Source organism: Microtus pennsylvanicus, chromosome 1 (genome assembly GCF_037038515.1).
Source record: "Microtus pennsylvanicus isolate mMicPen1 chromosome 1, mMicPen1.hap1, whole genome shotgun sequence".
Taxonomy (NCBI): Eukaryota; Metazoa; Chordata; class Mammalia; order Rodentia; family Cricetidae; genus Microtus; species Microtus pennsylvanicus.
Genome location: NC_134579.1, coordinates 117,992,840 through 118,011,850, shown reverse-complemented (window position 1 = coordinate 118,011,850; position 19,011 = coordinate 117,992,840). Strand labels below are relative to the sequence as shown.

At 49.3% G+C, this 19,011-nt stretch overlaps 1 protein-coding gene across 17 annotated transcripts in view; it reads right to left on the bottom strand.

Moving 5' to 3' along the window:
* Cit (citron rho-interacting serine/threonine kinase) overlaps positions 1–19,011 on the bottom strand; it is a 176,924-nt gene that overhangs the window by 97,825 nt on the left and 60,088 nt on the right. For 15 of the 17 annotated variants that reach the window (XM_075981753.1, XM_075981762.1, XM_075981832.1 and 12 more), the window contains exon 10: positions 6,067–6,250. In XM_075981753.1, coding sequence (XP_075837868.1) covers positions 6,067–6,250 — 184 coding nt within the window. Of the gene's footprint in view, positions 1–6,066; positions 6,251–6,563; positions 7,434–19,011 lie in introns of those variants that run through there. The other 2 variants (XM_075981843.1, XM_075981844.1) reach the window with 2 other exon arrangements.

The following is a 19,011-nucleotide window of genomic DNA, read 5'->3' as shown; positions in this document are numbered from 1 at the left end:
GAAAACTATTTCCTCCCACCCCCCTTACCCCTATGTGTGTCTCTGTTTTTGTTTCCCCCTGCCTTTCTGTATGTCTCTCTGTCTCTGTTTCTCTCTCTCTCTATCTCTCTATCTCTCTGTGTCTCTCTTTCTCCTTCTGTCTGATTGTGTCTGTCTCTCCCTGCCTCTGTGTGTGTGTGTGTGTGTGTGTGTGTGTGTGTGTGTGAGTGTTGGTTTATGAATACATGTCACAGCATGTATGTGGAGCTCAGATGACACCTGTCACCGAGACTCTGAGAGCCTACAGAGACTTTCCATCTCGGCCTCCCTCCCGTCTCAGCAGCACTGTGACCACAGCAGCACCGGATGACAGACGATGCTTCCAGGCCTACCTGTACATGCATTCTGGGGAAAACAGTTTTTAAAAGAAGATTCCCCTCACTCCTAAATAGCTCAAAACAAAGTAAGACTGATGGGTAAATCTTCCCTCCCATTCCCTCTCTGGAGTAGGGAGGTGAGACTGGAGACACCTGGAATACCAAAACCAATCTGAAGAAACACAGCATCTTCACTGGCAGCCATGAAGGTGACTGACTGGGCACAGTGGTGCCCAGCTACAGGAAGCTGAGCCTGGGCTACACAGAGACACAATTTCAGAAGGGGGTGACTGGGATCACCCTCTGGAATGTTTATTGTGCAGCTTATGAATGATCAGCCTGAAGGCCAGGGTCAGTGCCATTCCCTGCCCTCAATGAAGTTCTCTCTAGCAAGTCAGAATGTGAGTGGTTACAAGTGCCTATGTGCATGCACACACACATACATACACAGAGTTACATACATGCACACACAGAGAGACATACATGCACAATACACATACACGCACATGCGCACACACACATATACAGAGATACATACATGCACACAGAGACACACATGCACAATACACATACATGCACATGCGCGCGCACACATATACAGAGATACATACATGCACACAGAGACACACATGCACAATACACATACACGCAATGTGCACACACACGTGTATACACACAGAGATACATACATGCACACATGCACATACATGCACATGTGCACACACATATATACACAGAGACATACATACATGCACACACAGAGACACACACACAAATACACGCACACATATACAAGGCATACATACACATATATACACAGATGTGTATGCTTGCACGCATTCACACACACACACGCATGCATGCATGCACACATACACATGTGCGCGCACATACACCCCAGGTCAGTGTCTCTCAATGAGAAGACACCTGAGACCTATATACTAACCCACATACTCAATAAACGCATAAAGGACAAATACAAAAGCAGTGTTATGACCAGCTTGTCGACTCTCTCCACACCTGCCCCAACCTCATGGCTCTTCGTTCTCCAGAATGGCATCTACTTCTTGGGCACCCCACGAGCATTTCCCGACTTCTCCCGCCCAGGGCATTTATATGGTGTAGCACCATAGCCCAGTGGACAAGTTCACGCTCTCCATGCCTTATCTTCCTTACATGCAGAGTGGGAGAACAGTGACCAGTCCTTCCTCCTGGGCTGCTGTGTTGCTGGAGTGATTTGGTCTGTGTGAGGGGCTTAGGACTGAGCCTGAGCACTGGTCACCCTGTGAGAATAGGCTCCGGTTAGCCCTCTGCCCAGGAAGCTCTCTTTACCTTCCTCTCCACTGACCCAAATACACCATCTTTCACAGAGCTGACCTTTAACCCGCATCCTCCATCAGCACAGCATATGGGTGAGCTCATTCCAGCACGCATATTCACTGAGGGCCTGCCATGTCTTCCTGTGTCTGGGACAATGAGGATCAATGAGACCCATCCTGCCCTGCAGACCCCAACCTGCGCAGGGAAATGGACAGGCATTGCAAGAAGGATCGTCACTGCTGGCTCAGCAGGAGAGCACGAGTCGGCTTCACTCCTTCAGTGCTCTCGAGACTGTTACTCCTTCACCCCACGGTTCCTCGGCTAGGGCACCTGCTCAGTTCTATGATCCGTTTCTGCAAATCTGCTTTGATTAGTGAACCTGATGGGAAAGCACCTGTCTGAACTTCATCCTGTCCTTCTGTCCTCCGGCCTACTCCTCCACAAGGAGCACCTCTTGTTAACTAGATGTTACTCTTGGAGTTGGCGTGAACATCTAAGCACCCCCGGAGAAAAACTCCCGAGGGTTGGAGAGTCTGGCCAGACTTGGAACTCCCTAGTCCTAGTTCCATGGCCTCTTTGCATATACGGAAAGTTCTACATCGATATAGACTGGTGTGCTAGAAAAAGCAAGAAACAGGGCAGCAGCAGCTATTGACTGAGGTCTTTTCATGTGCCGGGTATTAGAGTAAATGCTTGATATGGTTTTTTTGTTTTTTGGTTCTCCCAGAAGCCTTTTGGGAAGATATCCTGGTTACCCTGTCACCACTGAGGAAAATACTGTGCAAAGAACTCCCAACCACAAAAGGAGGAGGCACTGAAAGCCGGCCATTTGAAATCTAGGAGGACAAATAGTGTCAGACAGCTCCACTCCTCCATCGTGTCCGAAGGGATGGTTCGACCCTTGCATTGCCAGATCCACAGGGAGGAAAGAAGAAGTGCCCAGGACAAAAGGAAGAAAGAGCACCCTTCCTAAGACAGCTCACCCAGAACCCACAAACGCACAAATCTAGCCTCATCAAGATCACATCACCTTGCAGATGTGATCGAAATGTCGACTCGGCCAGAAATAACGGGGGAGCGCTTCAGTCCAGGAAGAAGGACGTGAAGAAACTCGCCCCACACTGACAACAGAGCAAGGATGCTGGGAGCCATGGTGTTTTTAAACCTTCCACTTAACTGATTTTTGTTTCCACCCCACTACTGTAAAGCTCAAGCAAACGGGGGCTCAAGGCATTCAAGGCATGGGAATTGGGTCTGGGTTCTTGTTGAGAAAAAAGAAAAGAGTTGGGTCGGCCGTGTAGCTCAGTGGTCACTGCGGTAGAGTGCGTGCTTAACACAGACAAGGTCCCTGGTTCAATGCCCAGCACCACAAGGGGACTGGGGTGGGGTGGGGTGGGGGGACATGAAGAGAGGCACTGGTGCGGATGCTCTTCAAAGCTAACTTCACCAAATGCACCTAACCAAATAAATCTGGCTCTCACCAAGCTCCCCTAGCTCTCAACTTGGGCAGCAAGGAACTTCCCCTACACCTCATTCATCAACACGCTGAGACCGAGCTTCTCGCTAAACCTAAAATTAACGATGCGCGCAATGACTGGCTTAAAAATAGCCTGGGGTCCCCTGCAAAAAGAGAAAGATCCTAAAATGTGAGGAGAGACCACAACACGACAATATGAATTGCTCCCGCAGCCACAGTCCCTGTGAAAAGTCCTCGCTCATTCAGCCCCACCTCTGAACGTTCCATTCAGTTCACTGGTGACAAATCTGGGGTCAGTTTCCCCAGTGCAGCGCGAGCTAGCCTCTGCGGTTCCCTCAATGGTGTAAGGACCGAGTAACCGCGGTGTAAACACAAACCTGTGATGCTGAAAACGACAAGCGGAGGAGAGAAACACAGGGAGGAAGTTGAGGTCACTGCAGGGCAAAGATGGTACCCGGAGACAATGCCACCGCCTGCAATGAGTCCTGCGGCTGCATGTCTATGAAGCTGCAGGAGAGCTGCTGAGCAGCTTCATCTCCGAGGCTCTTTGATTGGCTTCCCAATTAACTCTGACCCAACATGCCTGGGGTCACCTACAAATAACATGCCCAGGGTCACCTACAAGTAACATGCTCGGGGTCACCTACAACCAACAGGTGGATAGGAGTTTGAAGATGAGGCCATGGGTTTCACCCACTGAGTCTCATCTGGCAAAGTAGCCAGGTCCAACAACAGTACCACAGAGTGAGACTCGAGACAGAAGAAAAGCTGCTAATTCCAGCCCCAAATTGCCATGGAAAAAGCATCAAGTTCCCCCAAAGATAAGACGCCTCCAGTTACATCTTCCGGATAACAAATGCACGACTTTGTCAAAAGGAATTTTATTTTTATGAGAATCTTATTAAACGTTCTTTTGGGGTATAAATGGAAGTTCAGTTGATGCATTAGAGAGAGATTTTTGGACAGCCAAAAGTGAAATCGCAAACGTTCAAATTCAGAAAGCAACACAAACACATTCCGGGGGTAAGGCTCATGAGTAAATTCAGTCAACGTTTATCCGGTGCCTGGGCCCTAATGCTAAGGAGCCCCTCTACTCGGTGCTCTGAGAAGCAGAAAGAAGCAATTAGAGTCTTCCTGAACAACAAGCAATTAATCTCACTCTGCTTCAGGTTAACCGCGATGCCCGGGCTCCCTCCCATCATCCCCCCCTTTTTGACCCCAAAACCTGACTCCCCCAAGGCCTCCCAGGTTTTTTCAGAGCACTGATCTGCACCTTCAGACAGCTTTCTCTCGACACATCCAGCCCATTACTAACCAGACCAGAAACTCCCCGCACATCTCCCAGTTCGGATCTGTGACCTTCAGTATGCTGATTGTGTCAAGGTTACTCTGCCCACTAACTATACATCCTTCACCACTGGGCCTCCACTCCTTCCTGGATCCTTGATACCAACGCCAAACCTCCCAGCCCTGCTTGGGCCATTTCAAATCTGTCTTCTGCCACATTCAACAGCTAGTGAGATTTTTGCCTCTCCTACATCCTCTGGGATGCTTTGGGTGGTGGAACACATCAGCAGGAAAGCCACATCTAATAATACTGACATCGCCTGGATTCTAAACCCAGACCTCAGGCAAGGTAATAAATGAAGCCCAACTTGGCATCTTTCGTTGTAAAAGCCCCTGTCAAAAATCAAGAACAGCCCACACTCTCCTAGCTTATATCAAATGTTCAATTTCCTGTTTAAAAAAAAAATCTGACAGCTTTTTAAGAACCTCAAAATTGCACCTGTGGGGTGACACCATCCAGGAACCAAGACTATATCCATACCTCAAATCAATATCTGAGCTACAAATACAACAAACAGGTATGAATGAATCTACCAAGGAGAGACTTTTTTAAAAAAATAAAAATGTGTTCTTCTCCTAAGTAGGCAGCAACTAGTAACCCGACATAGCCCTAAGAACCTCAGCATGAGGGTAGGACGCTGGGGGAACAGCGCAGCTGGCCTGATACCTTCCTATGGGAACTCGCTCCCCTGAAAACAGAATGTCATCAAGCTCCCACATTCCAGGCGAGTGCATGTTAATTCTAAGTCTGGAAACAAGACCCTCCAAACCAGCCCCGGGCTGCCTCATCTAAATGCTTCCTGTAAAGACAGAGAACGACTCCCAGGACAAGAGGGTTCCTGGCTATCTCTAATTCTAGTTGCTTCGTTTGCTTAGGGTTTTCTTCCCCCCCCCCCCTTGTGAAGCCCAATTTCTGTGAATCAGTGGCGGCTGCATCACACTCCCTCCTGGGGGCTCCAGGGAATGGGGCTTCCTCTGGCCACGGGTGCTCTCCCTGCTCAGAATGGCTCAGCTGCCAGATCTCTGATCTTGCAGCATACTTGGACAGGAGCCGAGCATCATCTCTCAGCTAGAGCTCTGGTTCAGCCACTTGCAGCTCAGTTAAACCCATCGGGAAACCTTTAGCTTGTGAGATTTGGTGTTTAGGATCCTTTCAGTACAGCCAAGATACCAGCCAGCCTCCCTCTTGAGACGGATGCACAGATGGATGGACGGGCTCAGTTTAACTCAGACACAGTTCCCCTCTGACCAAGGAGCTGCACGGCTGGAAACCTCCACTCTCTCCTCCCTCTAAGGAAGACCAAAGACGGAAAGAACTAACCTAAAGTACCCACTTGACCATGAGAACGCCACAGGCAGGAACAGGCACCGAACACACCGTGCGGAACTGAGCATCAACAGTCTGGCCCCACAAGCCCCAAACAGGTAGACCGCTTTCCAAACGCAGGCAGCTCAGAGGCTTCCCTCCGCCGCACTCCCCCCACCCACGGCCACCAGCACCACCACCTTTGGCTCCGTGTGCCAGGCATCCATGCAAGTCCCCCAGAAAGTCACACCGGCACTTACTCAGATCTACCAAGAAGTCCTAGTGCCTTGCTGTATGAAAAACCCACAAACGGCAGTTCTTCGCCCGAGAAACCCGAGGGGCTCAGCTGGCACGGAGAGGATGAAACCCACGAATTCTTCTCTGGTTCATCGAAATTGGAGGTGTCATCATCAGACTTGAGGGTGGGAACGAAGGGGGGAGGAGCTGGTTAAAAGAAAAACAAGAAGGCGGGGGGGGGGGAGAGAAAAATTCAGATGAATTCCACACTGTTGCGGAGAAGGGAAAAAAAGCGCCTTACTCCTTCAGCATTGGAGGCAGCACTGCAGCGCCTGCTTTCAACCCAGCTCCTAGCGCAGGCAGACCCAGCCTCGGCTCCTACAGCAACAAGAGATTAACCCCTTCGCTGCCAACATGGCCACCAACCCGCAGACAGCTTGCCTTTCAGGGCAGGGGGTAAAGTGAAAGATAGAAGTCAAACAGGCCACTGGGTTCCTACAGAAGCACTTGGGCAACTCACCTGAGCAGACGGCTCCTGCCTGATATTTCCAGAAGGCTTCCACTCCATGCCAGTTGGCTAATGCCAGGGTTCCCGATGACCTAAACCCATTGAGCCCCTCTTCCAGACAGGTCTAAATGAGCACTAGTTAGCGACATCCGTCGCTGTCAGAAAGAAGGTATGTATGTATGTCTCATGACCGAGCCAGAATGAGAGGCGAGAAGAGGCCGGGGGCTTGGGAGGCTGTGAACTGCCACTGGGTTACCACTGCAGTCGGCTTCATTCATAGCCAGACGAATCTACTTGGAGATCTTATTAACCACTTTTTTTTAGTTCATTATCTCTCCTCCCCAGCACAATCCTGCCCACTGAATCCACCGCAGTTCAATCCATATAATCAAAAACAGCCAAATAAAGTTGCAGTGATTTGCAGCAGCCAGAGCCAATGGGGGCACACAGAGACCTACAGATGCACATCTGCGGCAAGGCTCCTACCTCCTTACGGCATGACTCCAGCTAGGGGGGGCATCACAGCCTCGCTGCTGCCTGCCGACCTACTAGGCTCTCTCACTCAGGGATGTGAGCGGCTGCCCATCGTAGGGGGCTCCCGGGGGCATTTCCAGCCAGAAGTGTTACCATGGTTGCAGGCTAGAGCGTCCGCAGTGGACCAGGCAGGGGGAAGTTGGCAAGCCGGCATCACATCCCCTGCAGTGCAGGCTGCATGCTCCCCACTCCTTAGTGCCTGCTCTGGCGGTAACCCCACCTGGCCGCCTGCGTGGCAGGGGCCAAAGCTGATCTGAGTGACAGAGCAGCATGAGTCACTGCCCACCAGGGCTCGCTAGAGCTCCCCCTAGGACAGCTGTCACAGCCCTTCACGGTCCAGACTTCTTTTTTAACCTCTTATTTTCCGGACCAAGCTCTGTGCTGGGAAAATGAGCAGCAAGCATGTCTTCAGCCTACAGACTCCTAAGAATCCGGTTGTTTCCGAGGCTTCCCCAAGGACAATGGCCAAAGCAGCACAGAGAAGCGACGGGAATGACGGAAGGGTGCGGAGGAGAGAGCGATGAACACAGAGGGCTGGCTGCTTCTGGGAAATGCAAAAGAACATTCCCAGAGCTTCAGGTGCACCGAGGTGAGGTGGAAAAGAGACGATCCAAAATGTGCACCAGCAGAAAATGGTTTAACACCTCCAGGCTCTCGGGAGCATCTTCCCCGCCGGAGTCAGGAGCGTCAAGCTCTAACGCTATAAACGTTAGCTTACGGGAAGAAAACTGAGATTGACAGCATCCGCTCACATCCCCTTTGCACGTCCAACAGCCTGGGAGCAAACCCAACAAGACTGCAGTCACCCAGTGACTTCCTTAGAAGTAAAATAAAATTAAATTAAAATAACAGAAATTATGATGTGTAAGGATCAAAAAGAAATGGTTTCCATCCCAAAATAAGGAAACCCAGATAAAGACTGAAAACATACTGACGAAGACACGTAGGTGGTACCAACACACACGTGTGGTGGGCTAATGGCTCACGGCTTGCAATCAGAACCGAGTCCCAGTTTCACACACTCAGAAGTCGTGTGACCCAGGCAAAGTCACTCGACCTCTCTAGGCATCACAGGTTACGACGAGGTTATTTCCGGTTTTGAAAGAGTCTCCCTAAGAAGTGCAGCTGGCCTCAAAGTTGTGACCCTCTTGTCTCTGCTCGCTGGGCATTGGAGTGCATTGGGATGACAGGAGCATCCCCACCCCATCTGTTGAATGGCTTCCTTCTGTTTGTTTGTTTATTAATCTATATGAGGTGCTTATTATGGCTCTTTACATACAGTAAATACGCATGAAAGTGACCTGTGGTCACTACTGTTACTGCTGGTGTACAGTGCGCGTTTATGGTAGATCTTCCAGTCGCTGAAGTGAGACACACATGCATCTGCATTGACGTCTCCGCTGTACGAGGCACAGACACATCACGGTGACTGTTTGTGTTAATTCCATCACAGCGATTAATTCCTCGCAGAAGTCGAATTCCCTTTCCACTATATACTAATTTATCTGTAGGAGACTAAAATAGAATCCCATTTCTGCGTGAAGGGGATGACTAATAGAGAGGGCTAGGAGCCACCCTCAGTGAAGTAATTATGATTTCTGAATTTCTGTACTATAAAATAAGATTCATCTGTAAGCCAGCTTCATGTGGTCAAGATTAAAAAGGGCTAGGGCTGACAGCACAGGCCTGAGGCAGGAGGATTGCAGGAGGAGGACCTGCCTGGGCGACAGATGAGCTCAAGGCAGGAAGATAAATCAGTTGGTAAAATGTTTGCATTGGAAACATGAGAAGCTGAGTTCAATCCCCATATGTTAAAAAAAATAATAAAAGTCAAGTAGGATGGCATTAAATATCCGTTCTGGGTGGCGGACTGGAGGCTCTCTGATGCTCCGTAGTCAGCCGGCCTCGCCTACTTGTAAGTTCAAGGCCAGTGAGAGATCATGTCTCCAAAAGAAAAAGGAGAGAGGCTAAAGAGATGGGAGCATTTCCTACTCTTCCAGAACTGGGGTTCAGTTCCCAGCATCTACATGGCAGCTCATAACCATCTGTAACTCCAGCTCCAGAAGAACTGGCACCCTCTTCTGGTTTCCACCAGCATCAGGCACACACGTGGTACACAGGCATATGTGCACACACGTGGTACACAGGCATATGTGCACACACGTGGTACACAGGCATATGTGCACACACGTGGTACACAGGCATATGTGCACACACGTGGTACACAGGCATATGTGCACACACGTGGTACACAGGCATATGTGCACACACGTGGTACACAGGCATATGTGCACACACGTGGTACACAGGCATATGTGCACACACGTGGTACACAGGCATATGTGCACACACGTGGTACACAGGCATATGTGCACACAAAACCATACACATATTTCTTTTCATTTTTTTAAAAGATGAATGGTACCTAATGAATGGCACAGGTTTGTCCCCTGGCCTTCACACGCATAAGCACACATGTACATGCACACACACGTATCCATAGATACACAAACACACACACACATACACACAAAGGAGCCTGAGAATATAGTTCAGTGGTAGAATATTGCCTAGCATGGGCAAGACCCTGGGTTCAATCCCACAAAGAAAGAGAAAGAGAGAATATAAAAAGGTCAGACAAGTTTCAAGTTGAGAGGCTGGAAAACTCACAGTACAGATTAGAAGCTAGAGACATCAACCTCTAGACAGGTAGTTCACAGCAACAGGATCTTCTGGGAACAAGGGTTTGGGGGGCATCATCCACACGGCATGAGAAATCATAGCCTCAGAGCTAAAGAGAAGTGGCCCAGCAATGAGCCAACTCTCCAGCAAGGATGAGGCTGCCCCTTGTCTAGACCCTTTAGTAGGGAAGAGATGTGGCAGCTACTAAGAAACTGCAGCTGGGCTAGCCTGTCTGCATCTGTCGTGTCCCACGAGTGGGAACCATGACTTGGAAGTGAACATGAACACTGGCAGACACGAGTGGGCAAAGGCTGCCTGAACACACATGACCAGCACACGCAGGACTACTCTTACTCCATACGAGGGGGGAAGGGGGAAAGGCTGCCTGAACACACATGACCAGCACACGCAGGACTACCCTTACTCCATACGAGGGGGGAAGGGGGAAAGGCTGCCTGAACACACATGACCAGCACACGCAGGACTACCCTTACTCCATACGAGGGGGGAAGGGGGAAAGGCTGCCTGAACACACATGACCAGCACACGCAGGACTACCCTTACTCCATACGAGGGGGGAAGGGAGAAAAGGCTGCGTGAACATACATGACCAGCACACACAGAAGGACTACCCTTCTTCCACACAAAGCCCATTGGGACTGGTGAGAAAATTAGCTCTCCAGAGCCTGAAAAAAAGAACAATCTAAGCCAGGTACACTGGTGTGTGCCCATAGTCCACAGTCCCAGAAATGGGAGTCACTGGAACTCTGAGACACAGTGTGAAAAACCTAAACACCTGGATGCCACATCATAAAATGACCCTGTAGGGCCTGGCCAAGTCCATTAGATGAAACGGGGAGAGTCTGGTGGTCCCTCTAGATGGGGACCATGCCCACCATCAGCATAGAAGAATGACTGAGCCTCACTCCCCAGCACAGTGGACCACAATTCTCAGTGGGAACAGGAACTAATGATGTGGAATTCCCCTCTGTATGCTGTGAAAACCATTGACAAATAAAGAAACTGCCTTGGCCTGTTGATAGGGCAGAACTTAGGTAGGTGGGGGAAGGGGGAACTAAATTGAATGCTGGGAGAAAGAAGGAGGAGTTAGGAAGAAGCCATGTAGCTCCCGCCGGAGACAGACACTGGACATAACTTTAGCTGGTTAGCCACAGCCACATGGCAATACACAGCTTAATAGAAATGGGTTAAATTAATATGTAAGAGTTAGCCAATAAGAAGCTAGAGCTAACGGGCCAGGCAATGATTTAATTAATACAGTTTCTGTGTGATTATTTCGGGGCTAAGTGGCCGGGAACTAACTAGTGGCCCAATTACAACAAACTAACAGTGAGGGGGAAATCCCAGAGGTTAGCATATGGAAGGTCACACAGGGAAAGGCCAGTTGTCTCCCAAAGCTTCACTCAGCCAAGACAGCATGCTCTCACGAGGGTCACTGGGGACCTCTTGGGACAAGCCAAAGGAGAGGTGAGACAGACCTTAGTCTCCTCTGCACCTCCCCTCCATGATCTATTTCACTTCTCCTACCTACAAAACAAACGAAAAAGCAAACCCTTGGTCAAGCCTAGAACCCACCATGTATGAGAAGGAGTTGAAGGAGGCAGGAAGCAGGGAATAATTCTCAGACTTCTTATGCCACGTGGAATTGTTTTTATACACTGGGAGGGGAGGATGAGGCTGGAGAAAGCTCAGTGGGTAAAAATCGCTAGCCACAGAAGCCTAGCAACCTGAGCTCAGACTCCAGGAACACCCGCATAGTCTCAGCACTAGGAGGGAATGAGAGATTGAGACGGGAGAACTGTCTAGAAGGCTTACGGGTGAGGTGGTCTGGAGAATGCAGCAGGGCAGAAAAGCAAGAGAGAGCGGGAAGCAGCAAGGACTGACCGCTTAAAGTGGCCTCTGACTTCCACGTGTGTGCTGTGGCGCTGTGACACACGTAGGACCCACACTTTAACACACATAAAAAGTAAGATTGTGTTATTCCTTTGGCTTAAAAAGAATTAGTAGGTCATGGAAATCTTCTTGATTTTAAGTAGGTCGTAAGTTTATGCCGACCCAGCAGGCAGCACCACTGCCAGGCACATAGTAGGTATACAACGAATGTTTAACGAGCAACTACATGGCGGAAAGACTTGAGCATGGACCTTGCAAAGAGAAGACTAGCACAGCACTGGACTCGAAAAAGGCACTTGATGTGTGGATCGAATGAGAAAGCTTTAAAGCCAAGATTGTTCTGTCTGAAAAATATGTTAATGAGTACCTATATTAATATTTTCCTATACAGTGTCGTGACATCATCGTTCCCCTCACGCCACATGCCTACCACACTGATGGCAAATGCATATGAAGTCACAGATTAAGCTCTTTGTTCACTGTAAAAGACAAGGAGAAAAACGGGTGGGGAGTGTTTTCCCATGTTTTTAAAATTAGTCAACATGCATGAGGTGACAGCAGAGCTCATTCTCCTTAGTGGCAGAGGTAACTTTGAGGGGAGCCCCACCCCCGGTTATAAGACAGACAGCAGAATAAGGCTCTCAGAAACAAAGGCTATTTTAAGAACTGTAGTTAACTTCCCTTCATAAATCCCCTTTCCCTCTCTTCCTCCTTCCCTCCCTCCCTTTCCTTCTCTAATCCTGACATTCATTAAAAGCTTTAGGAGGAAAATTTATTGTCTTCAAAACTGTTTACTCTTCAGCAGCAGTGAAGTAAGAAGCATGCACGCTCGTCCTGCTCAGCCACTTCCCAGCATTCCCCACTGAACTCTCCCATGCCCGCTTCTGGTTTCTCAACATAACAGATGAACGCTGTGATTGTCTTGTTTCGGCCTCATCTCGAGCCTTCTGCGCTGGAATCTAAGTTCTGCAGCAGCAGAGCTGCAATCTTCATGCAGCACCTCTCAGGGCATGCAGTGAGGCCGCCCTCAGTCGGTGTGGAATAGAGGTTCTGGGGGAGCAACCCGTGACAGTGTCGGCTAGTTTCTCAGCCTTTGTATATTACTCCGGGCAGCACACCACTTCATGGAACTCAGTTCAAGACACAATTCAGAGTACTCAGCTGGTCATAAAGAATGGACACATTTAAAGAAAGGATGAAAAGGAAACGGCCAGGCATGGGGCCACCTGCCTGTATCCCACAGCCTGGGAGGCTGAGGCAACAGGACCAAGAGTTACAAGGCTGACAACAGCTAGACAGGTAGATATTATCAGAGAGAGAGAGAATGGAAAAAAAGAAAGGAAGGGAGGAGAAAAGAGGAGGCTAAGCCTACCCCTAAACTCTAAGTCATCAATTCAAGCGACTGACAGATTGTTGTACCAAACTACAAGATGAAGGGCAGCTAGCAAGCACCGTGTCACAAGGACAAAGGCGTGTACGATAATGCCATGAATCAGGACTGTGTCTGCACCGTGCTTAGTAATGTTCAACTAACGCACTACAAAGCCTCCTTCAGTTCGTCCCAACTACATGATGTCCTGCCCCTCAAAGGACAAGGAGATCCTACACTCAGAAACGAGGGAAAAATTACAAAATAATAATAACAATAAAAGCCATCTTACCTACGTAATGAAGGAAGCTTTGACACTGGGGAAAGGGCTGATGCATCACTTAGGGTTGGGCAGTGGGTTTGAAAAGCAGAGGATTCACAAGCAGAGGGGGAGCGAGTTTGGCTGATGAGTTAGATGTGGTTTCCTGCAGGTTCTGCATAGCAAGGAGCATGGAGGGGACAGAATCTCAAGAGCTGGCTAAAAGGTATCTTCATGAGCCAGAGTGGGGAAAATGAGGTACCTTTAAAGAGTGGTAATTGGAGCAGTAGCCCAAGAAAGCTACGGGTAAAGAGCTGACCTTGAAGAGGGAGTCCTGGATTGAGCTAGATTGAAGATAATATCAGAGAAGGTCTTAGTGGACCAGACAGATGCAATCTTTCCGTAGTCATGGTAGGAAGGGGTCAGTGCTACAGTTCTGCCTATAATGCACAGGTCTGTGACAGTCGATGTGACAAATTCCACACTCGGGAAGAGAGTGATAACACAGAGAGAGAAGATGTGACCAGGAAAACTGCTGTAAGGTCTGAGAGCGTAGAAATACCCAGTGATGAGTTCTTACTATGGGAAAAGGGCCGTGCTGGGGAGAGGAGGAAGATGGCCGGCGTCTGGGGTCTCACAGGAATAATGGAGGCAGTGACTTAAGTCATGGGCTGGACAAACAAAGCTGGCTCACAAATAGACGAGTGTAATTCGACCTGTGAGAAGAGACGACTTTACCCGGGGGCTCGGACCCACCCCCTGGAGAGTAGTGAGGATGAGGGTGATATGGCCACCCAACAATATGTTATACAAGAAACTCAAGACTCTCGGAGAGCAGATCGCTTTACAGCAGCCTTAAGTAAAAAATGACTTCGTCTCTTTGAATCGTCAAAGAGACAGAAAAAGATTTTTTAAGGTAACACCGATTTGCCAATCAATTTTTTTCATGGTATCTTCAAGATAAATAAGGAACTTAGCATAGGAAAATGTGCTTCAATCAATTAACCAATCTAAGTAATGCTGGCACGGGTCGGCTAATGGCTAGCTAAGTCAATATCCCCCAGCTGGTGACCGCGATGGATCTCGGGATCTGTGTGTTCTGATTTACCCTATCCCAAGGCCATGCTTCTCCTCCAAGTCTGCTTAGTATCAAGTGCTTGGGGGCTAGACAGATGGCACAGTGGTTAAGAACACCTGGCTCTTCCAGAGTTCGGTTTCAAGCATCCACAGCTGGTGGCTCACAACCACCTGCAACTCTGGCTCCAGAGGGTCTGACACCTTCCGCTGGCCTCTACAGGCACATACACCCACACAAATAAATATACCCATAACCAGAAATAGATAAGTAAAAGTAAAATAAATCAGACTGGAGAGATGGCTCATCAGTTAAGAGCACTGGCTGCTCTTCCAGAGGACCCAGGTTCAAGTCCCATCACCCATGGCAGCTCATACCTGTAACTCCAGTTCCAGGAGATGCAATGCCCAGGACACCAGATAAGCATGCAGTGCAAAGACACCCATGCAAGAAAAACACCCATATACATAAAGTGTTGTAAAAATATACAAATCTTTTAAAATGTTAAGTATTTTGTGATTGACTTACATTTTCCCAAAAGCTTATACAGTTAGAGATGCATCCCCCTCCCCCACGGTGAAATTGAACCGGATTTCTTCTCTATAGATTGACTTTTCCTCCCTCCCCCTTGGCTAGGTATTCAGCAATCTGTGAGCCACCTACATTAGGCTAGAAATACTCAAGAGAGGAATATTCCAGTTAAAAGAGCCATGACTACGCTTCTCTGCAGGTCTGGGTTTGGAGTGTTCCCATCAGGTGATGCCCATCAGGACACACTTCAGAAGAAGGGAGGGAGGGCTTTCACAGCTTCCACGCCCTGGGGTCTGCGACCTCAGACCCCAGCAATCTCCACTTCCAACACTTTCCCCTGAGTCACCCACATTCACAAGCACAGATGGGCTTCAGGCTTTGCTGTCCTCTTTGCCTCGGTACCTGCTTGCCCAACACTTGAGGGTTTTTGTTTGTTTTTATAGGGTTTCACTCTGTAGCCCCGGCTGGCCTGAACTCAATGCCTGCCTCATCGCCCTCCTGAGTGCTAGGATTAAAGGCATGCACCACCATACATGGCTAAAGTTTTTTATTCTTAAATGTTTATTATAAACCAACATTTTCCCACCCTAGAGTAAGAAGTAAACGAACCCCTCACATGTCCACCCTCCGCAGCTCCCACTCACATGTCCACCCTCCGCAGCTCCCACTCACATGTCCACCCTCCGCAGCTCCCACTCACATGTCCACCCTCCGCAGCTCCCACTCACATGTCCACCCTCCGCAGCTCCCACTCACATGTCCACCCTCCGCAGCTCCCACTCACATGTCCACCCTCCGCAGCTCCCACTCACATGTCCACCCTCCGCAGCTCCCACTCACATGTCCACCCTCCGCAGCTCCCACTCACATGTCCACCCTCCGCAGCTCCCACTCACATGTCCACCCTCCGCAGCTCCCACTCACATGTCCACCCTCCGCAGCTCCCACTCACATGTCCACCCTCCGCAGCTCCCACTCACATGTCCACCCTCCGCAGCTCCCACTCACATGTCCACCCTCCGCAGCTCCCACTCACATGTCCACCCTCCGCAGCTCCCACTCACATGTCCACCCTCCGCAGCTCCCACTCACATGTCCACCCTCCGCAGCTCCCACCATCAGTCATCCCACACAGCCTCACCTCGCCTGTCTGCTGACCCCAGACGGCACCTGTTGATGGGGTTGGCACAGTTACAGTGTCCAGCATAACATCCTTGGTGCCTACCCACAACAGCACCCCCAGCTCATCAAGAATGTCTCGAATACTGCCATGTCCACTACCAATCGGAAACTACTGCTCTACAGATCAGGACTTTTAAAGAATGCTGTGGTTACTCCATACATGTGGGCATGTATGTGAGTGCACAAGAGACAGGTGTGGAGGTCAGAGGACAACTCTCAGGAGTTGGTCTCCTTCCACCATGTGCACTCCAGAGGGTATTCTTCCCTGCTGACCCCTTCACCAGGCCTAGATAAGACCTTAGAAGAAACATAACCTGGGCCCGTGCAGTGGTAGCAGGTGAGGCACACGCCGTGGGGGCCAACAACCAGAACCCTCGTGGTGGAGCAAGAGAGCCAACTCTCAAAAGCTACCCTTTGACCTTTACATGTGCACTGTGGGACACACACACACACGTGCACATGCATGCATATACACACACAAATGTAAAAAAAGTTTAAAGATTAAAAAAAGACAATAACCACAGGGTCATCACCACACTCACTGAGACAACTGTCCCCTCTACACCCACGCCTATGCTCAATTTTCCCTTATGTCCCAAAAGATGCCTCTTTGTTTAAATCAGAAACCAGCAAGCAGATGTCTCTTTTTACCTGAACATTCTTCTTCCAAGAAAGGAAGGGAGGGAGGGAGGAAGGAAGGAAGGAAGGAAGGAAGGAAGGAAGGAAGGAAGGAAGGAAGGAAGGCAGGCAGGCAGGCAGGCAGGCAGGCAGGCAGGCAGGCAGGCAGGCCATTATTTGATTAAGGAACTTTGCAGAATTTCTCACATTCTGGACTTGGCTGACACTTTCCTTGGAGAGCCATGTAACATGTCTATCCCCTGTTCCCCTGTGTTTCTGATAGGTTGGCAGATAAACCCAGGGCCTTCTGGATGTTCGTGTGCTTTTTTTTTTTTGTTTTTTTGAGCATCACCCAGGATGGGGTGTCAACTGGCTATCACCTGACCTCACTTCTTGTGATGTAAAAACTGATCCCTGAATTTGATGATATCACCCTGATTCCCCCACCAGAATGTTCTCTTCAATCATTCACCTCATGGATTCAGCAGCCATGACGATCGTTGTCTCTGAGCCGTTACTTCCTAAGTGGCTGCCAAAAGGAGGCTTTCAGACTCCCTCCCTCAGCCCACGGGGATTAGCACATCAACAGTTCGGGTGCCCTGTCACATGCTCGAATAAGGTGGACGCTTGGCTCTCTGTACTTAATGACATCAGGGTAGTGACGCTGGGGCCTCGGCATCATTGAACACTCAAAGTTTTATGCATTTGGTGTGTTTTGAGATATTGCGGTCTTGTTGATTGTTCTAGGCTAGGCCGGCAGAGTTAATGTTCCAGTTTACAGGAACCAGAAGAGTAAGTACCAAACCTCACCCCCTACTGAGGTGAGGGAGACAAATCCAGACTGTGGGCATATCCAAAGGACGACACAGCTTCTTTGCCAAGCCAATGTCACGAATATATATACATATGAATACTCAGATCTCATGTGTGTGTTGTGTGTGTGTGTGCATATGTGTGCATGTGCACAACCAAAGGTCAATGTCATGTGTCTTCCTTGATCAATCTATACCTTAGGTTTTGAAACAGACCCTCCTGTCTCCACCTTCCAGCATTGGGATTGCTGCAGCGTGCCAAGTCTGGCTCTTTACAACCAGCTGAGATCCAAACTCAGGTTCTCCTGCCTGCACTTTACCAGGTGAGCCAGCTCCCCAGATCTTACAAACTTTTTAAGTCAGGGGTATGGGGGAGACTACTTAAGCCTATCTAAACTCCACAGCTGGCTACTTCCCAAGATACAAATGACTCTGGGTCAGGGAGTCTCATAGGCACTGTTGCCGAGGATGGAAAATGGGTAACCACTGTGGAAAAGGTTGGTGTCCTCTTTCAAAGTTAAATGTGCCTACCATATGACCGTATTGCTGTTCCATACCTACTTTAGTCCAGAGAAATGAATGCATGCGTCTGCAGGCTGGTGCCCATGTGATAAGAGCAATCTGATTTCAAGGGGCCAAAAACTGGAGACAACCCAATCGCTCACTGGCAGGTGGTGAGATAACCAACAGACCCTCGGTGACAATAAAAAGCCATGAACTATGACTCATGCGTCATTCAGCAGGGAGGACCTTCGGAGAAGAGAGTGCTGACAGTACACACTGCGTGATTCAGTGCACATGAACTCTAGAAAATACAAACAAACCAGGTGGTGATGGCTCATGCCTTTAATTCCAGCACTTAGGAGGCAGAGGTAGGTGGATCTCAGTGAGTTCCAGGCCAGCCTGGTCTTCAGAGGGGGTTCCAAGACAGTCTGGGCTACAGAGAACTTTGTCTTAAAAAAGAAATAGAAAGAAAATACAAACTAAACTACCCACGCTTGGAATTGGTTCTGTTGTTTCTGGGGACAAAGGAAGGGATGGGGAGGATGGAAGGGAGAGTCACAGGGCACATAAAGTTTTGGAATGACAGGCGTGTTTGTTTTCTCAAACCTGGTAGTGACTTCACAGGTCTAAATGCATAACAAAGTTTAAACTGAACAAGGACGTCTATTACTGCTCAACAAAGCTGTGTCCAGCCCCTGGGAGATCTTTTATTCTCTATCTGGCCCCGGCCAGGGAGCTCCGACTCCACCCATTTCTTCCTGCAAGGTGGAAGTATTAGACAAACACACCAGTCTCCTTCTCACTCACCCCTCCATGTTTCACTCGGAGGTAGGGTTATGTGCCCTGCAAGATCCCAGTTCAGCACCTGCTCTTCTCCATACCTGCATCCAGACTTGGCAGGCACTCAATCCATTGGGCATTCTTGTCCTTGCTCCCAGACACCTCTGCAGCAAGGCCAACCCGCCTATGAAGCAAAGTTT